The 13,309-nt window shown below is 44.7% G+C and overlaps 1 protein-coding gene across 14 annotated transcripts in view; it reads left to right on the forward strand.

The window, feature by feature from the left end:
* SOX5 (SRY-box transcription factor 5) overlaps positions 1–13,309 on the forward strand; it is a 729,285-nt gene that overhangs the window by 618,145 nt on the left and 97,831 nt on the right. For all 14 annotated transcript variants that reach the window (XM_060279172.1, XM_035127886.2, XM_035127887.2 and 11 more), the window contains one exon: positions 370–455. In XM_060279172.1, the coding sequence (XP_060135155.1) occupies positions 370–455 (86 nt within the window). The remainder of the gene's footprint in view (positions 1–369; positions 456–13,309) is intronic.

Consider the following 13,309-nt stretch of genomic DNA (forward strand, 5'->3'; position numbering starts at 1 on the left):
CCCCCCCCAAATCCAGCATGGCGATCTTATCAAGGTTGTGCTGTTTTCTTTTTCTCCTTTTCTCTCCTTTGTAGATATTCTCTCTCTCTCTCTCTGATCAGTGTGCACTCCCCTCCCCCCTCCCCATTTCCCTAAATACATCATGAAAAAGGATGAGGTTTCCGCCTTAATTGCCTGTGCCTTTTATTCACATTCCTCTCTCAGCCAGAATTGTGAAGAGTGTTAGTAAAAGGCCTCACAATGGAGCTTTTCATTAGGCCTCTGCGAGGCGCACAAAAGGAGGCTTTTGGAAAGAGTGAATGCAGGAGTTTAATTTGCAGGTGGAGAGTGGATAAAAGGTGCTGACGCCTCTATTATTCTCTTACTTAGGTGACCCTTACCCTGTTCAGCTGATCCCAACAACCATGGCAGCTGCTGCCGCGGCAACCCCCGGCTTAGGTCCTCTCCAACTGCAGGTAAGTCCGGCTACAATGACGGAGGAGGCAAAGGTTAAATAAATATGGAAAGCAGTTTTCTCTCCTCCATTCCAACCCCGCAAAACACACACAATGTGGTTTCCCCCTCTTTCTCTTTTGCACCCCGCCTTTTTTTTGTCTGGCACACACACACCCCACACACCCTTTTCATTTACAAATCTACATCTGGAAGTGGCTTTCTTTTCACCTGGGTGAGGGCGGGCTTCAAAAGTGTCCTCCCCACACCCACTCCCCTGGTTTAAAGGAACTGTGGCTTGCTGGTAAAGCAGAGGGGACAGAGAGGGATGCTTCGCACCCACTCAGAATGCTAGTCCTCAGAGCCTTTCATGGTAGTTTTCTTAGGAGGTGCAAAAGGAAGCACTGCTTCACATGATGCGTTGCTGATTTACAGGATTCGCTGCTGCAAGGTGAGGTGAAGGCCGTTGTTTTCTAAGGAGCTAAGGATCACTCCGCACCTTTATAAAGCATGCAACCTTCCCCTCAAGAATCCTGGGAACTGGAGTTTGTTAGTAGTCCTCGGAATTGTAGTTCTGTTTGTCGGTTCCTGAGATTATTTTTTTGGGGGGGGGTGGATCCTATGGTATAAATGTGGTGAGCATGCAGCTGTACATTAAGCAGGATAGGTTTGTTGATGGCTGTTTGCCACAATACATTTATAGTCTCCTTTGCTTCACTGACGGGACTCAAGTTTGCATGTGCAGGATTCCAAGGCAGTCTTCCATAGAAACACTGGGTCTTCCAGCCATATACAGACCAGGCACAAACCCACTTAACTTCAGCAAGGGGGCTACATCATATGACTTCAGACCATGCCCTAGGACCCAGACTTCAGACCCAGCAAAGGCCATGAGAGCTGCGGATGAGGCATCTGTCTTAGAGGCCATGTGCTTTTGACTACTAGATGCTGGGGCTGAATTAGATAAGCTAGCTACTTATTTACTTATTTCCCCCGTTCCTTCTTTTGGTTTATAAAACTGCCCTTCATCATCCTGATTAAGGGTTGGGTTACAACAAAATGCCACAGGACAAGTCCAGAATGCATTGTGCTAACCAACTACCAGAAGACTTTATATATATTTGTAGTGGTTAGAGCAGGCATCCCCAAACTGCGGCCCTCCAGATGTTTTGGCCTACAACTCCCATGATCCCTAGCTAACAGGACCAGTGATTAGGGATGATGGAAATTGTAGTCCAAACCATCTGGAGGGCTGAAGTTTGGGGATGCCTGGGTTAGAGCATCAGACCAGGACGTGGGAGAATTCCCCCCCCCCACATGACCTTGGGCCAGTCACCATCCTTCAGCCTATCCTACCTCATAGGGCTGTTGTGAAGATAAAATGGAGTGGGAGAACAATCCATGCTGCCTTTAAAGCTCCTTGGAAGAATGGTGGGATAGAAGTCATGATGATGATGATGATGATGAGTAAATAATAAATAAAATTTCAGGCACACAGTTCCCATTATTATAATAATTAAATTTGTATCCTGCCCTTCATCCAAAGATCCCAGGACAGTTCACAACAGAAAAATACAAAATGAGAAAACCAAATACATAATAGAACGAATGCGAAAGCAAACCAATTCCCACCCCCCACCCCAATGTCAATCACCTGACGCCACAATTGATTTCACATTTTGAAATCGGGACTTCGGAGCACCTCGCAGGCAGCAAGAAGTTACTGAAATAAAGATATCTTATCTTCATTTTAGCAGGGGGTTGCATCAAATCCCGCTGGATTTAAGCCCAACTCAACAGCAGGGGTTAGATCCTGGTGTATTGGCTGCCCGTGCCTGTGTGCTTTGGGGAACTGCACAGCCATGGTAGAGTTGAACCCTACACCCCCTGCTCATCAGCTGACATTACAGAGTGATGTCAGCCTGATGGACAAGTGGTGTGGCTTTGAGAAAAGGGCATCACAGGCCAAACTGGAACCCCCGTCGGGCCAAGATTGCGTCACACACCAGAGGTTCCCAATCCCCACCCCTGGCTTAGCTGCTGTGATATCATAGGGAGGCAGGACAACCTAAGTTTAAGTAACCAATTTATTAAGGGGTTTTGTGGACCTCCGTCCTGGAATACCAAAGTCACTGATCAACAGTTGTTAAAATAAGAGTCTCCTTCATGATAAAGGTACCTTTGTGGTGCACATCACTCGGGCAGTTTAAGGGCCTTTTTGAAAGCCGTTGGCCCCAGGCAGCAGGTGACTGTTGCTTCTTGTAGTCTGTGATTAATGCAACCGCCAGCACATGATGGTGCCAATTCACAAATCCTTGGTGCCATTGTAGAGCATATCATATTGCATTCCTCCATCCTCAGTCCTCCTCCTTAACTAGTTCAACAATTATTTGGAATCATAACAAAGTGACGCTTTCAGAAAATGCTTGTATAGCTAACCAACCTTGTGGCCTGGATACACCTTCCAAAATCACACCTTGGCAAACCTGGAAGAAACCCCACTCCCCCACCCCCCAAAAATAGCCAGCTAAATCACAATTCCAGTAGATTCAACAAGACCTACTGAGAGACCTATGGAGTTAATTGGATCTGCCTTCCACTGGCTCATTGCTGGATTTCGCCTGCTGTCCTGGGACCTGGGGAAGGAGGCTTTCTGTGCAGTAGATGGAATAGGGCTGGCATGGCGAGAGAGCCTGAGAATCCCTGTGAGCTGTGCGTGTGACATAATATCAGCATAATAAGTCACTCTTAATGAGCAGGCGAGAGGCTGGGAGACAATTGAGATGGATCTCTTCTGCAGTTGAGTCAGCTGAGTGCCAGATAAAGCACCGTCAGTGTGTGTAAGCTTGCAGAGGTTAATATATTCACCTCTTATTGTGGTTTAGCCTCTGATACAAATACTCTGGGCAGCATGAGAATTGTGGGAGCCATAGAAAGCACTGCTGTGGGTGCCTGCCTTCATCCTGGAATGATTTCTGGGGATAACTTCAATCCTCGTAAAGTGCTGTGAATACCGGTAGTCACACAAAGATTGGAAAGGAAGTATCAGGAGGACTCCAGCCAGGGCTAGATTACTAGCAATGAAGTCAAAGTTTTGTGATCTAAAAGGGCTTTGTTTCCACTGTCTTTTCTTTTTCTTTTTGCAAGGGGGGGGGGTGGAAGCTGTCAGTGATAGAAGGAGTGGACAGTAAGTGTCTGTTTTTCAGAACCTGGCTTAGTCATTCAAGGGCCTATGAACTCTGATAAGAAAAAGAAAGGAACATATAATAGCGGTTAATGGGAAATGGGGGCATTCTGCCAAGGTTATTGGTTTCATGGCAAGCAAAAATGCAAAACAACAATTGGGAGCAGAAATTCCTCCCACATGGAAATAGGGGTAGCCCCAGTGAATGTTTACCTGGGGTGGATCCAGGGTTATGAACTGGTGGGCAATGGCAGGCAGTGGGTGGAAGCCAGCAAGTCAGGGAGTGGGAGGAGAGGAAGGGGGGGGGAAGAGGAGGCACATGAAATAAAAGAATGCAACTATTAGCCACTTTTACACAGTGTGTCCGATGTATTAGGTAATGTTGTGGAGAAACTATTCCACTTTCTCTCTTAGGCACCAGAGAAAGAGGTTTTTTACTTTTTAAAAAATATACATTCCATGGTTTTTAAGTGTATTGCTTTAAGTGCTGTGTTGTGACATTTTCTGCTGCTGTGCTAACTGCTGTTTTAACCAAGGGTTTAAGATGCTTGGTTTTTAGAATTATTTGTTGCATTTGAGCACTTTAAGAAGTTCTAAACCACCCTGGAATCAACAGGAGGTAGTATATACACATTTTTAATTAACAACAGATACCATGTGTATATGTTCTATCTATGGCATGTGTGCAAAGTTTCCTCAATAGGCGAAGTAGTGTGGAAAGGTTTGTTCGAAGAGCACTATTGTTGTTGCTGCTGCTGTTGTTTATTTCATTTAGGAATCACTTCCCATGGAGCATCCCAAAGCAATTTACAATTTAATTGAAATTGAAATATAGTTTCCCATTTCATCTGAAATGGGAAACTATGGTTAATAAGTTCAGAGCATGCCAAGATACTAAACCAAGTAGAGAGGCAGGTGTTGCAGCTGACTGCATTTCTTCACTTCGGACGTCCTACAAGAGGCATTGGGTCATCCACACTTACATTTTGCCCTGCTCTTTCCAGGCACAGGTCTGTGCCCAAGCACTTCCCCCACCCCACCCCACCCCTGCTTTCCCCAGGAAAACCTGCTCTTTAACGCTGAATTGGAACAAACAGCAATTCCGGTTTTCTGCAGATTGCCATTTGCAGTCAGCGGTAAACAGTGTTTTTTTTCTTGGGGAAAGTGCCAGGGCCAAAAAACAACAGGATGCTTTAAAGCCGGATCTGTGTCTAGAAACACAGCACAAAAAGAGTCAGGATGAGGCCATTTACTCAACTGGGGGGGCTTCTAGTCCGTGTTGTCTGTGCCTGACTTGGACTGCAAAACAACTGCTCTGTTCACTGAACGCAGTCGGTGCATGACTTTATAGATTTCAATTACATCTCTTGGAACTTTCAGAAGAAGGCTTTGTGCCTGATCCCTTTCTCTTTCTCTCTTATTACTCCCCTGCCCCCAGTGATGCTCTTTAATCCACCCCACCCCACCCCCAATCTTTGTGCACTGACAGCAGTAGCGAGGCAGGTTTTTGTAGGAAGGGGATGAAAAGGAGTATTGCCAACGTTGCCGCTTCCGTGCCGAGGCTGACACATGCTCTCTGTGTTGAAAGACCCCTGCCAACCCCTGCTTTGAGAGGACATGTGTTTTGAAGCCCTTCCTCTCCTTCTTCTCTCCAGGAGTCCCCCACTGCGATGTCCTACCTGTCACAGTTAGCACTAATTGGTTGCCCTCATTGGCACCGCCTGCCGAGAGGCTAATGACTGGATGAGCAGGTATATTAAACTGCCCTCCCTGTTTGTAGCAGTGCATACTGTACACCGAATGTAACTTGCTTTGCTAGCCGGGTTGGCATTCATACCATCTACGTTTTAACTTCTTTTGACAAGGATAAAGCGGGGACTTTGCTGTCTTTTGTTGCAGCTACGGAGCTAATAGGTCTCATTGTCACTGTCTCCCACAGTGCTTCCAAGGGTACTGATTGCCCTAACTCACATTGCCAGGGAGGCTGTGTCTTGTGCTGAGTTGCTCTGCCCAAAGCAAAAAAAAAATATAAGGAAAGGGAGTTTAGAGGTTCCTGCTTGAGCAAAATGCCCAAGGAAGTTTGAGAGGAGTGATCTGCTGGGAGGTGGGTGGGTCTGTACAGCCCACCCACCCCCTCATGAGGGACACACCGGACACATTAGTGCAGATTGCTAGCTAAGCTGTATGATGGGTGCCTGCTGTCTGGTTGGGTGTATAAGGTTGGTAGAAAACTCTCTGTGCCTTGAGCAAAACTGATAAGATGTGGGGTGAAAGTTGCTTCTGAGTTTTCCTCCAAAGCAAAATCTGGAGGTTCCTCCTGGAGCCACGCATCTCAGAGAGTTCTAAGAAACTCAAAAGTGTTTCTATGTGTTTATAGAGAAGGGACATGACTCAGGGTAGGCCCTCTGCTTTGAATGCCTAAGGTTAATCTACCAACTGCCTCCCCTCCCTTTTCCTCTCTTCTCCAGCTGCTTCTTTTTTTTAGCAGCAGTTCCAAACCCTGCATTTTTGCAACTTGGGATAGGGGAGTTTCAGGGAGAAAGTGGTAGATGGCAGAAAAATTAAGGAACCCTTTCCCTGCTTGCTGTTACTTCCTAACCAATTGGCGTTTCCTGCAAACACATTGCATTGGAGAAGCAATGTACACGATCTTCTACACAATGCATTGGTTGCAGCTGAAATGTGTGGTTCTGCCTTCAGCGAGCAAAATTCCCCATACTGGTTCTTTCCATCCTTAACACTGGCTAGGTGGCCAACCAACTTGACCTACATGGAAGATGTGGGAAGACGTGGGAGCTTTCATGCTGAGCTAGCATTTTGGAAATGTTGCTGGCACTGGATTACCCCATTTCTCAAATTTAAGTACAATCCATCCTTAATTTTGAATCCTGATTCACTCCGACCCAGCTATCTGGTCTCCATCTTTGCACATCTCCCGCTGTGATAGTCTAACTTACCCAGCTATTTTCTCTTAAGGTCTAATGTCTCAGTATGGAATGCCTGACCATGGCACTGACTGTATCTGAATGGACACCCGTGGCTGTCGAAGGGACGGGTTCCGGAGCAGTGCAGCATATGTATCATTTTACTGCAAGGATGGGGAATTTGTGGCCCTCCAAATTTTTGTTGGACCCCCCCCCCCAAAAAAAAAAAATCCCATCAAACCTAGTCAATGTCAACAATGCTCAGGAATTATGAAACTTGTAGTTCAGCAACATTTGGGATGGGGTCTCAGGTTCCCTATCATTGTCTTAGCAGTGACTCTCCGGGATTTCAGGCAAGAAGGTCCTACCTGGAGTTGGTGGGGGATTGAACCTGGGACCTTTTGCATGCAAAGCAGCTACTGTACCACTAAGCTACAACCTTTTCACTTACTGTTCTTTGCTAGGAATAAGGCAACAAACTATGGCTTGTGCTAACCATGATTAGGTGTCAGTGAAGGGCTATAACTCAATGATAGAGTACTTGTTTTTCAAGCAAAAAGCCTCAGGTTCAATCCCTTGAATCTCTGATTAATGCTAGGGAAGTCTTCTATCTGATGCCCAGGAGAGCCACCATCGCAACTGAGCTACATATGGACCAATGGCCTCACAGTATTCTATGTTCCTGGTTCCAACATCAGGTCATAGAATATCCAAAGGGAGTTGCACTCATGCAGCCATCATGTAAAAATATATGGGTTGATACTTTGGCTTTCCTTGAACAGTAATAAACACAAGATTTTAAAAAATTCCACATGTTGCATTGCTTTTTGTATTCAATAGCCAGGGCACAACTTCAAAAGCCAATTAAGCCTTGATTTTTCAGTCGCTGGGGCTCTCTCCATTTTCTCCGATTTCTTTTCTGCTGCTTCACCTGCTCCCTGTAAATGTCTTAATTTGCAGGAGGGCAGACAATTCAGGCTTTAATTGCTGTATGAGACAACCACCACAGTCCACTTCTGCTTGGGGAAAACCAAAATAAAACTGGGTTTCCACTCTGCGAGCAAACATCTGGGCGAAATAAACTGAAAATAACAGATAAATAATCATACTGCTGTGTTACAGATTAGCATTGCCAGAAGATGGCAGCCATCCATCCGCCATTAGCTCACTAGATTCCTTTAATATTAATATGCACATTCCTTGATGGACATCACAAATGCCTGAGATGATAATGACAGTGAGCTAACAAGGCAGTATAGTATGAATATTTCCTATTGGCTGGCCCCTGAAATTGGTCTCAAATGTATAATATTAACCTAGATTGGGCATTGCACTCCCCATTTATTGCTGATGCTATATTTAGGTGTATTGGCTGCAAGATGCTCACCACCTGTTCTGCCCAAGGGGTAGCCAAAATAAGGGATTGGTGGAGATCAAGGGCCAGTTTGCCAGCTGTAGGGAATAGATGCGCTTCCATTGGTGCTAATGGATCAATGCCCATAAACAGCAGCTGAGGATGTAGACCTAGCAATGGTAAAAAGAGAGAGAGAGATTTAAAAACCTACTGGCATGCTCCACTTTTAGGTGTTTTCAAATAATGCATTATTAATGCTAAAATTTGATTTTTTTTCCCCACCTCCTCCTCATCACAGCAGCTGCAAGCATGAGGTCTTGCCCTTCCTCATAGCATCCCTGTCATACAAATAGATGCAACAACACATTTTTTGAAAAGGACACACATATATATATATATGTTCATGGGTCAGTGGCCATTGGCCAGCCATGATCATTCTAAAGTGCTGAAGCATGGTTGTATATGTGTGAAATGGGAGAGATGGAATCTTTGTTCTAAGATCAATCCCTAGCTCTCAGCCTAACCCACTTCCCAAGTTTGTGGTGAGGATAAAATGGGGTGTGGTGGGGAAGAACATTTACCTTCAGCTCCTTGGAGGAACAGAATCCACTAAGTTAGTCATCTCAAACCACATGTGCAGATGCCACGCTCACCGGGCATGTTTTTGTTTTGTGTTTTTAATTTTAAAAATTCCAATCTTCACACCTCATGTGCAAGAAAATGTGCTATGTGTTCATGACAGCAGGCCCAGGTGATGAAGTGGAAACATGCACACTCAGGGCATTTCATGGCACACTGTTTTCTTACACAGAAATGCCATCAGTGTAGGAAATAGCAGAGTGTTATAACCATGACAGCACCAGTGTTGTTGTGCATACTTTGCAAACAAATGGGATTTCACATCAGGTGGGCAGTGCACTCAGGACAAGACAAAAGATAGGATGCCACACCATACGCACTTAAGTCTGGTGGTCCTATGCATCTGGGAAGAAACTCCATGGAACAAAGTTAACTTCCAACTTAACATGCAAAGCATTGTTGCTGCATCTGTTGCCAGGAGATGTGGTGATAGCTGCCGGCTTAAAAGACTTTTAAAAGGGGGATTGGGCTAGGACATGGATAGACATGGATATAACAGGTAAATGTGAACTACATGTCTGAAGACACTGTGTCACTGAACACCAGCTGCTGGGGAGCAGCAGTAGAAGAGGGACATGGGATGATTATGCATTCCCAAGAAGCTACTGTGAGAAGCAGGATTATGAACTTGTTGGATCTTTGGTCTGGTCCAGCAAGAGCCGTCTTATGTTTTTATGCCACGGAATGCCAAAGACTGGAGATGAACAGGAAGGGAGGGTTGTCTCCTTCTTGTCCTGATTGTGGGCTGGTTGGCTGCTATGGGAAGCAGGATGGTTGGACTAGGCAGACTTTCTGGTCTGATCTATCAAGGGGTAGCCTTGTCTTCTCATGCCTTTGAATACCAAATGCCAGAGACAACCAACAAGAGAAGGCCGTTGCCTTCTTCCCATGCATGTGAGTTGTCTGGCTCGACACTGCTGGAAAGCGAGGGCTGAACTAGATTGATGCAACACGGCTTCTCTCCTCCTCTTCTCCCCCGATCACCTTGTACACGTGGGCTCACTTCGAACATGACGAGAGGCCAACGTATTTTGGACTCGTCTGTCTGCATCTGGCTACAAAGCAGAGACTGAGAAGCAGCTGTGAGGCTAATGGCTCTCCCTGCGTAACTTGTCGACTTCATCAGTGTGTACTTGTGTGGGGAAGCGTGGTTTGGTGGTGGGGAAAACATAGCAGCTTCATCCCTGCCTTGGCTCTGGCCTGCTGTGTGTGCAAGCAGACCTCTGTCTGCATGAGTGAACCTCCTTGTAGGTTAAAGAGAGCTTGTGTTCCCTCTTCCCCCTCCTCTCTCCGACCCTGAGCCTGCGGGGCAGACAGACAGAAGCACACATATGATTAATACAGCACAGCTGCAGCACACTGGCTCATTTGCATATGTATTAATAGAGGCAGAAACAACAATTCAATTACATCAAGAGACATTTGGAATACTAAAGCACGTATGCAAATAGGTCTGTTCCTCCCCCCCCCCACACACACTGCCTTTACCAAATCCTGGCAGGCAGGAACCCTAGGAGCCAGTCGTTTCATCTTCTCATCACTCCCCACCCCACCCCGCCATTGCTGCCTCCCGACAATTCCCTTTAGGAGGAACCGGTGAGGAGCTGCTTACACAGCTATTACCACCCCTAGGCTTCCCAGGAGCTCTTTGACATTTGGACAATAGGAGCAGCCCAAGCAAAGCCTTTCTTCTGTGCTCTTTTCATATCGGCAAGCCTTCAGCCTGATTGTGATGACTCTCGTTCCATGCTAAAATAGCCTCAAAACATAGCCACCCCCATCTTCTGGGTCTTGCAGACAAGCTCTTTCCATTTCTGTATTCATCCCATTTCCCTTTTTCAACAACTTCATCTCTTTCTTTCTTTCTTTCTTTCTTTCTTTCTTTCTTTCTTTCTTTCTTTCTTTCTTTCTTTCTTTTCCTCCTCTTCTTTCTTTCTTTCTTTCTTTCTTTCTTTCTCTGATTTCAACAGGTTGCCAGCTTAGATTTTCAAGATTTGGATCTCAGGCAGGACTGGTGGGTGGAGTCTAGAGGAGGTCAGGAGTGGAGCCCACAAGAAATATGGTAGAATGAATGCTTTGCATGGTTTTCATTTATGTCCCCAGATTCTGAGTTTCCTCAATCTCCACTCTAAAAGAATATCAGGGGCTGGAAACAATTCCTGCCTGAGTATTTGTAGAGCTGCTGCCAGCCGGAGTGGACCAATGTTGGGGTAGATGGACTAATGGTCTTGCTCAGTAGTGAGGTTCAGACAATCTCCACTCAATGCCTTGAGGGATGGCAGCTACCAGTGAGGACAGGCACCTTACTCAGAATGCTCCACAATTTCTGTTTGTATGGACATTGTGGGGAGCAGAGAATGGTGGTGACATTCTGTTGATAAATGCACAAAGCACCTGGGAGTAAATTTACCCCGCCCATGAAATTCTACTCTTCCTAATGACAGATCACCAGTGGTGACTAATGCCCACTGGAACTGGTAGGGCAGAAGACAGGGAGATCGGCCATAGGTGGATCCAGATCCGATGACTGACAGAACCTGTCATCTCCCAGTTGTAAGTAAGGAGGCAAGCAGGTGAAGGAAGACTGAGATGGGTGACAGGTAGGTAGCCGTGTTGGTCTGGATCGAAGTAAAATAAAAAAATTCCTTCAGTAGCACCTTAAAGACCAACTAAGTTTTTATTTTGGTATGAGCTTTCGTGTGCATGCATCTGAAGAAGTGTGCATGCACACGAAAGCTCATACCAAAATAAAAACTTAGTTGGTCTTTAAGGTGCTACTGAAGGAATTTTTTTATTTTACTGAGATGGGTGAGACAGGGCCCATTCACCCCAACTGAGCAGCCTCCACTGCAAATCACCCAAACTTGCTCCTCCTCATGGTTAGAGTGGCAAGAGAGGGAGATTTTGCTTCGGTCCTACCAATGGAGTGGTGAGGCTAGAAGCAGAAAGCCATGGGTTCAGAACCCTCTTTAGGCTCAGAAGGAAACAGACGTATGCAGCCTTGGCCCCTATCATTGGCAGGCAGTATAGAACCTCTGGATAACCCAGGCCTCGTATAAATGTTAGGTATGCGTCTTTCTGCCCCTGCTTGGTCAATGGAGCAGAACCTTTTGCCTGCTTCAGATCCCACTGTGTGTTCCCCGTCCCAGCAACAAAAAGGTAAAGACCCTGGGCTGAAAAGCTTCCATCCTGGCATTTGAGCACAGCCGCCCACAGCCGCCGCCTGACCCTCACGCCAGCTCTGAGTCAGCACCCATTTGCAACATCTCTTGAAGACGAGAAGGCAAAAGCGGTTATGCAACCGAGAGCATGTAACTGCCTGGCAAGCATCGATGGAGAGGTCAAGGCATCCTTAATTTCTTTCCTCTTGCAAGAAAGGAAGGAAAGGAGGGGTGGGGAGCAGTGGCAAAAAAAAACCCCTTTTCTTTTCTTTTTGAGGTTAAGCAGACAGAACGCTCCTTGATTATTTATAAGACATTAATTTTAGATGAATATTGCTTAAGTGGCTGACATCGTCAGTCCTTGTGGCAACAGGCAGACGACTCCATTTGCCGACATTTTTGTGCCCATGTCTGCTTTGTTCGGATATCCCGTTGAAGGAAGGGCTGAATGCTTTCATTATTGGAGGAGAGTCGAGGAGAGACTTTTAGTTTAGTTTAGTTTATGGCATCTGAGTCTAGTTATACAGAAGTTTATTTAGCTGCTTTTTCAATTCTATATTGCAGGCCAGATATCTCTGTAATTGTAAGTGGTGAAGATTACCAGGGCAGATAATCACTTACAACCAGTGTGGAATTCTCTTTCATAATACCGGTATCGTCACAGTTTTGATCTAACAAATCTTAAACCAGAGATAGAGGAATAGATAGATTGTGTTATATGGCACAGATTTCCCACATCTGTTTTTGTAATCAACTATAGCATAGGGGAACTTCTTAAGACTGCTTCTGTTTTGACAGACAAACCGAAATATTGTATCTTGGAGAATTTGGTTCTTGACTTTTTTCCTCCCTTCAGAATCCTAAGAGATACTAATACTGTACAGGGTTTTCTCTGCCAACTCTGAAGCTTCTGGTCTAGTGATTTCCCCAAATCTCTCTCTCTCTCTTTTAATATTAAAAATAATCTTTATTAAATTTTAAAAAGCATATACAAAAAATAGGACAAAAAAGGGGGGGAACAGACAGAAATGAAATAAAAAACACAACATAATAAACATAATACACTCAACTCAACATTAAAAAAAAACCTTATATAACAAAACTTTAAGACAACCTTGCATCAACTCTGGAATTAACTTAAAATTAAATCCAAATCATATACATGTAAAAAAATAAACATAACATAACTGAATTTGAAATCATATATATATAAGGATAAACTAATAATAAAAGAAAAACAAGCAATATATACGGAGATATTCTGAAATTGCATAATACTAAAACCTTTTATCCCCCCCCACACCCTCCACCATTTGTGACTTCCAGCCTCTCCTATATCCTGATTTAAATTTCTTTGATATACTACATACATTAACCTATTTTAACTCTCTTTTTGTTTTCTAAATTATATTTTTGTGCCCTTCATATCTCTGCTATGAGATTTGCTTTCTCCACTTGTTTCTTTAAATACAATTTGAATGATTTCCAATCTTCCCCTGCTTTTTCCTCGCTTAATCCTTTCGATATACCTACCTTAATTGCTAAATTTTGATAATTTATTAATTTAATCAGCCAATCTTCTTTACTTGGTATTTTTTCACTTTTCCAATTTTTA

The sequence above is a fragment of the Zootoca vivipara genome, chromosome 10 (assembly GCF_963506605.1).
Source record: "Zootoca vivipara chromosome 10, rZooViv1.1, whole genome shotgun sequence".
Lineage (NCBI taxonomy): Eukaryota > Metazoa > Chordata > Lepidosauria > Squamata > Lacertidae > Zootoca > Zootoca vivipara.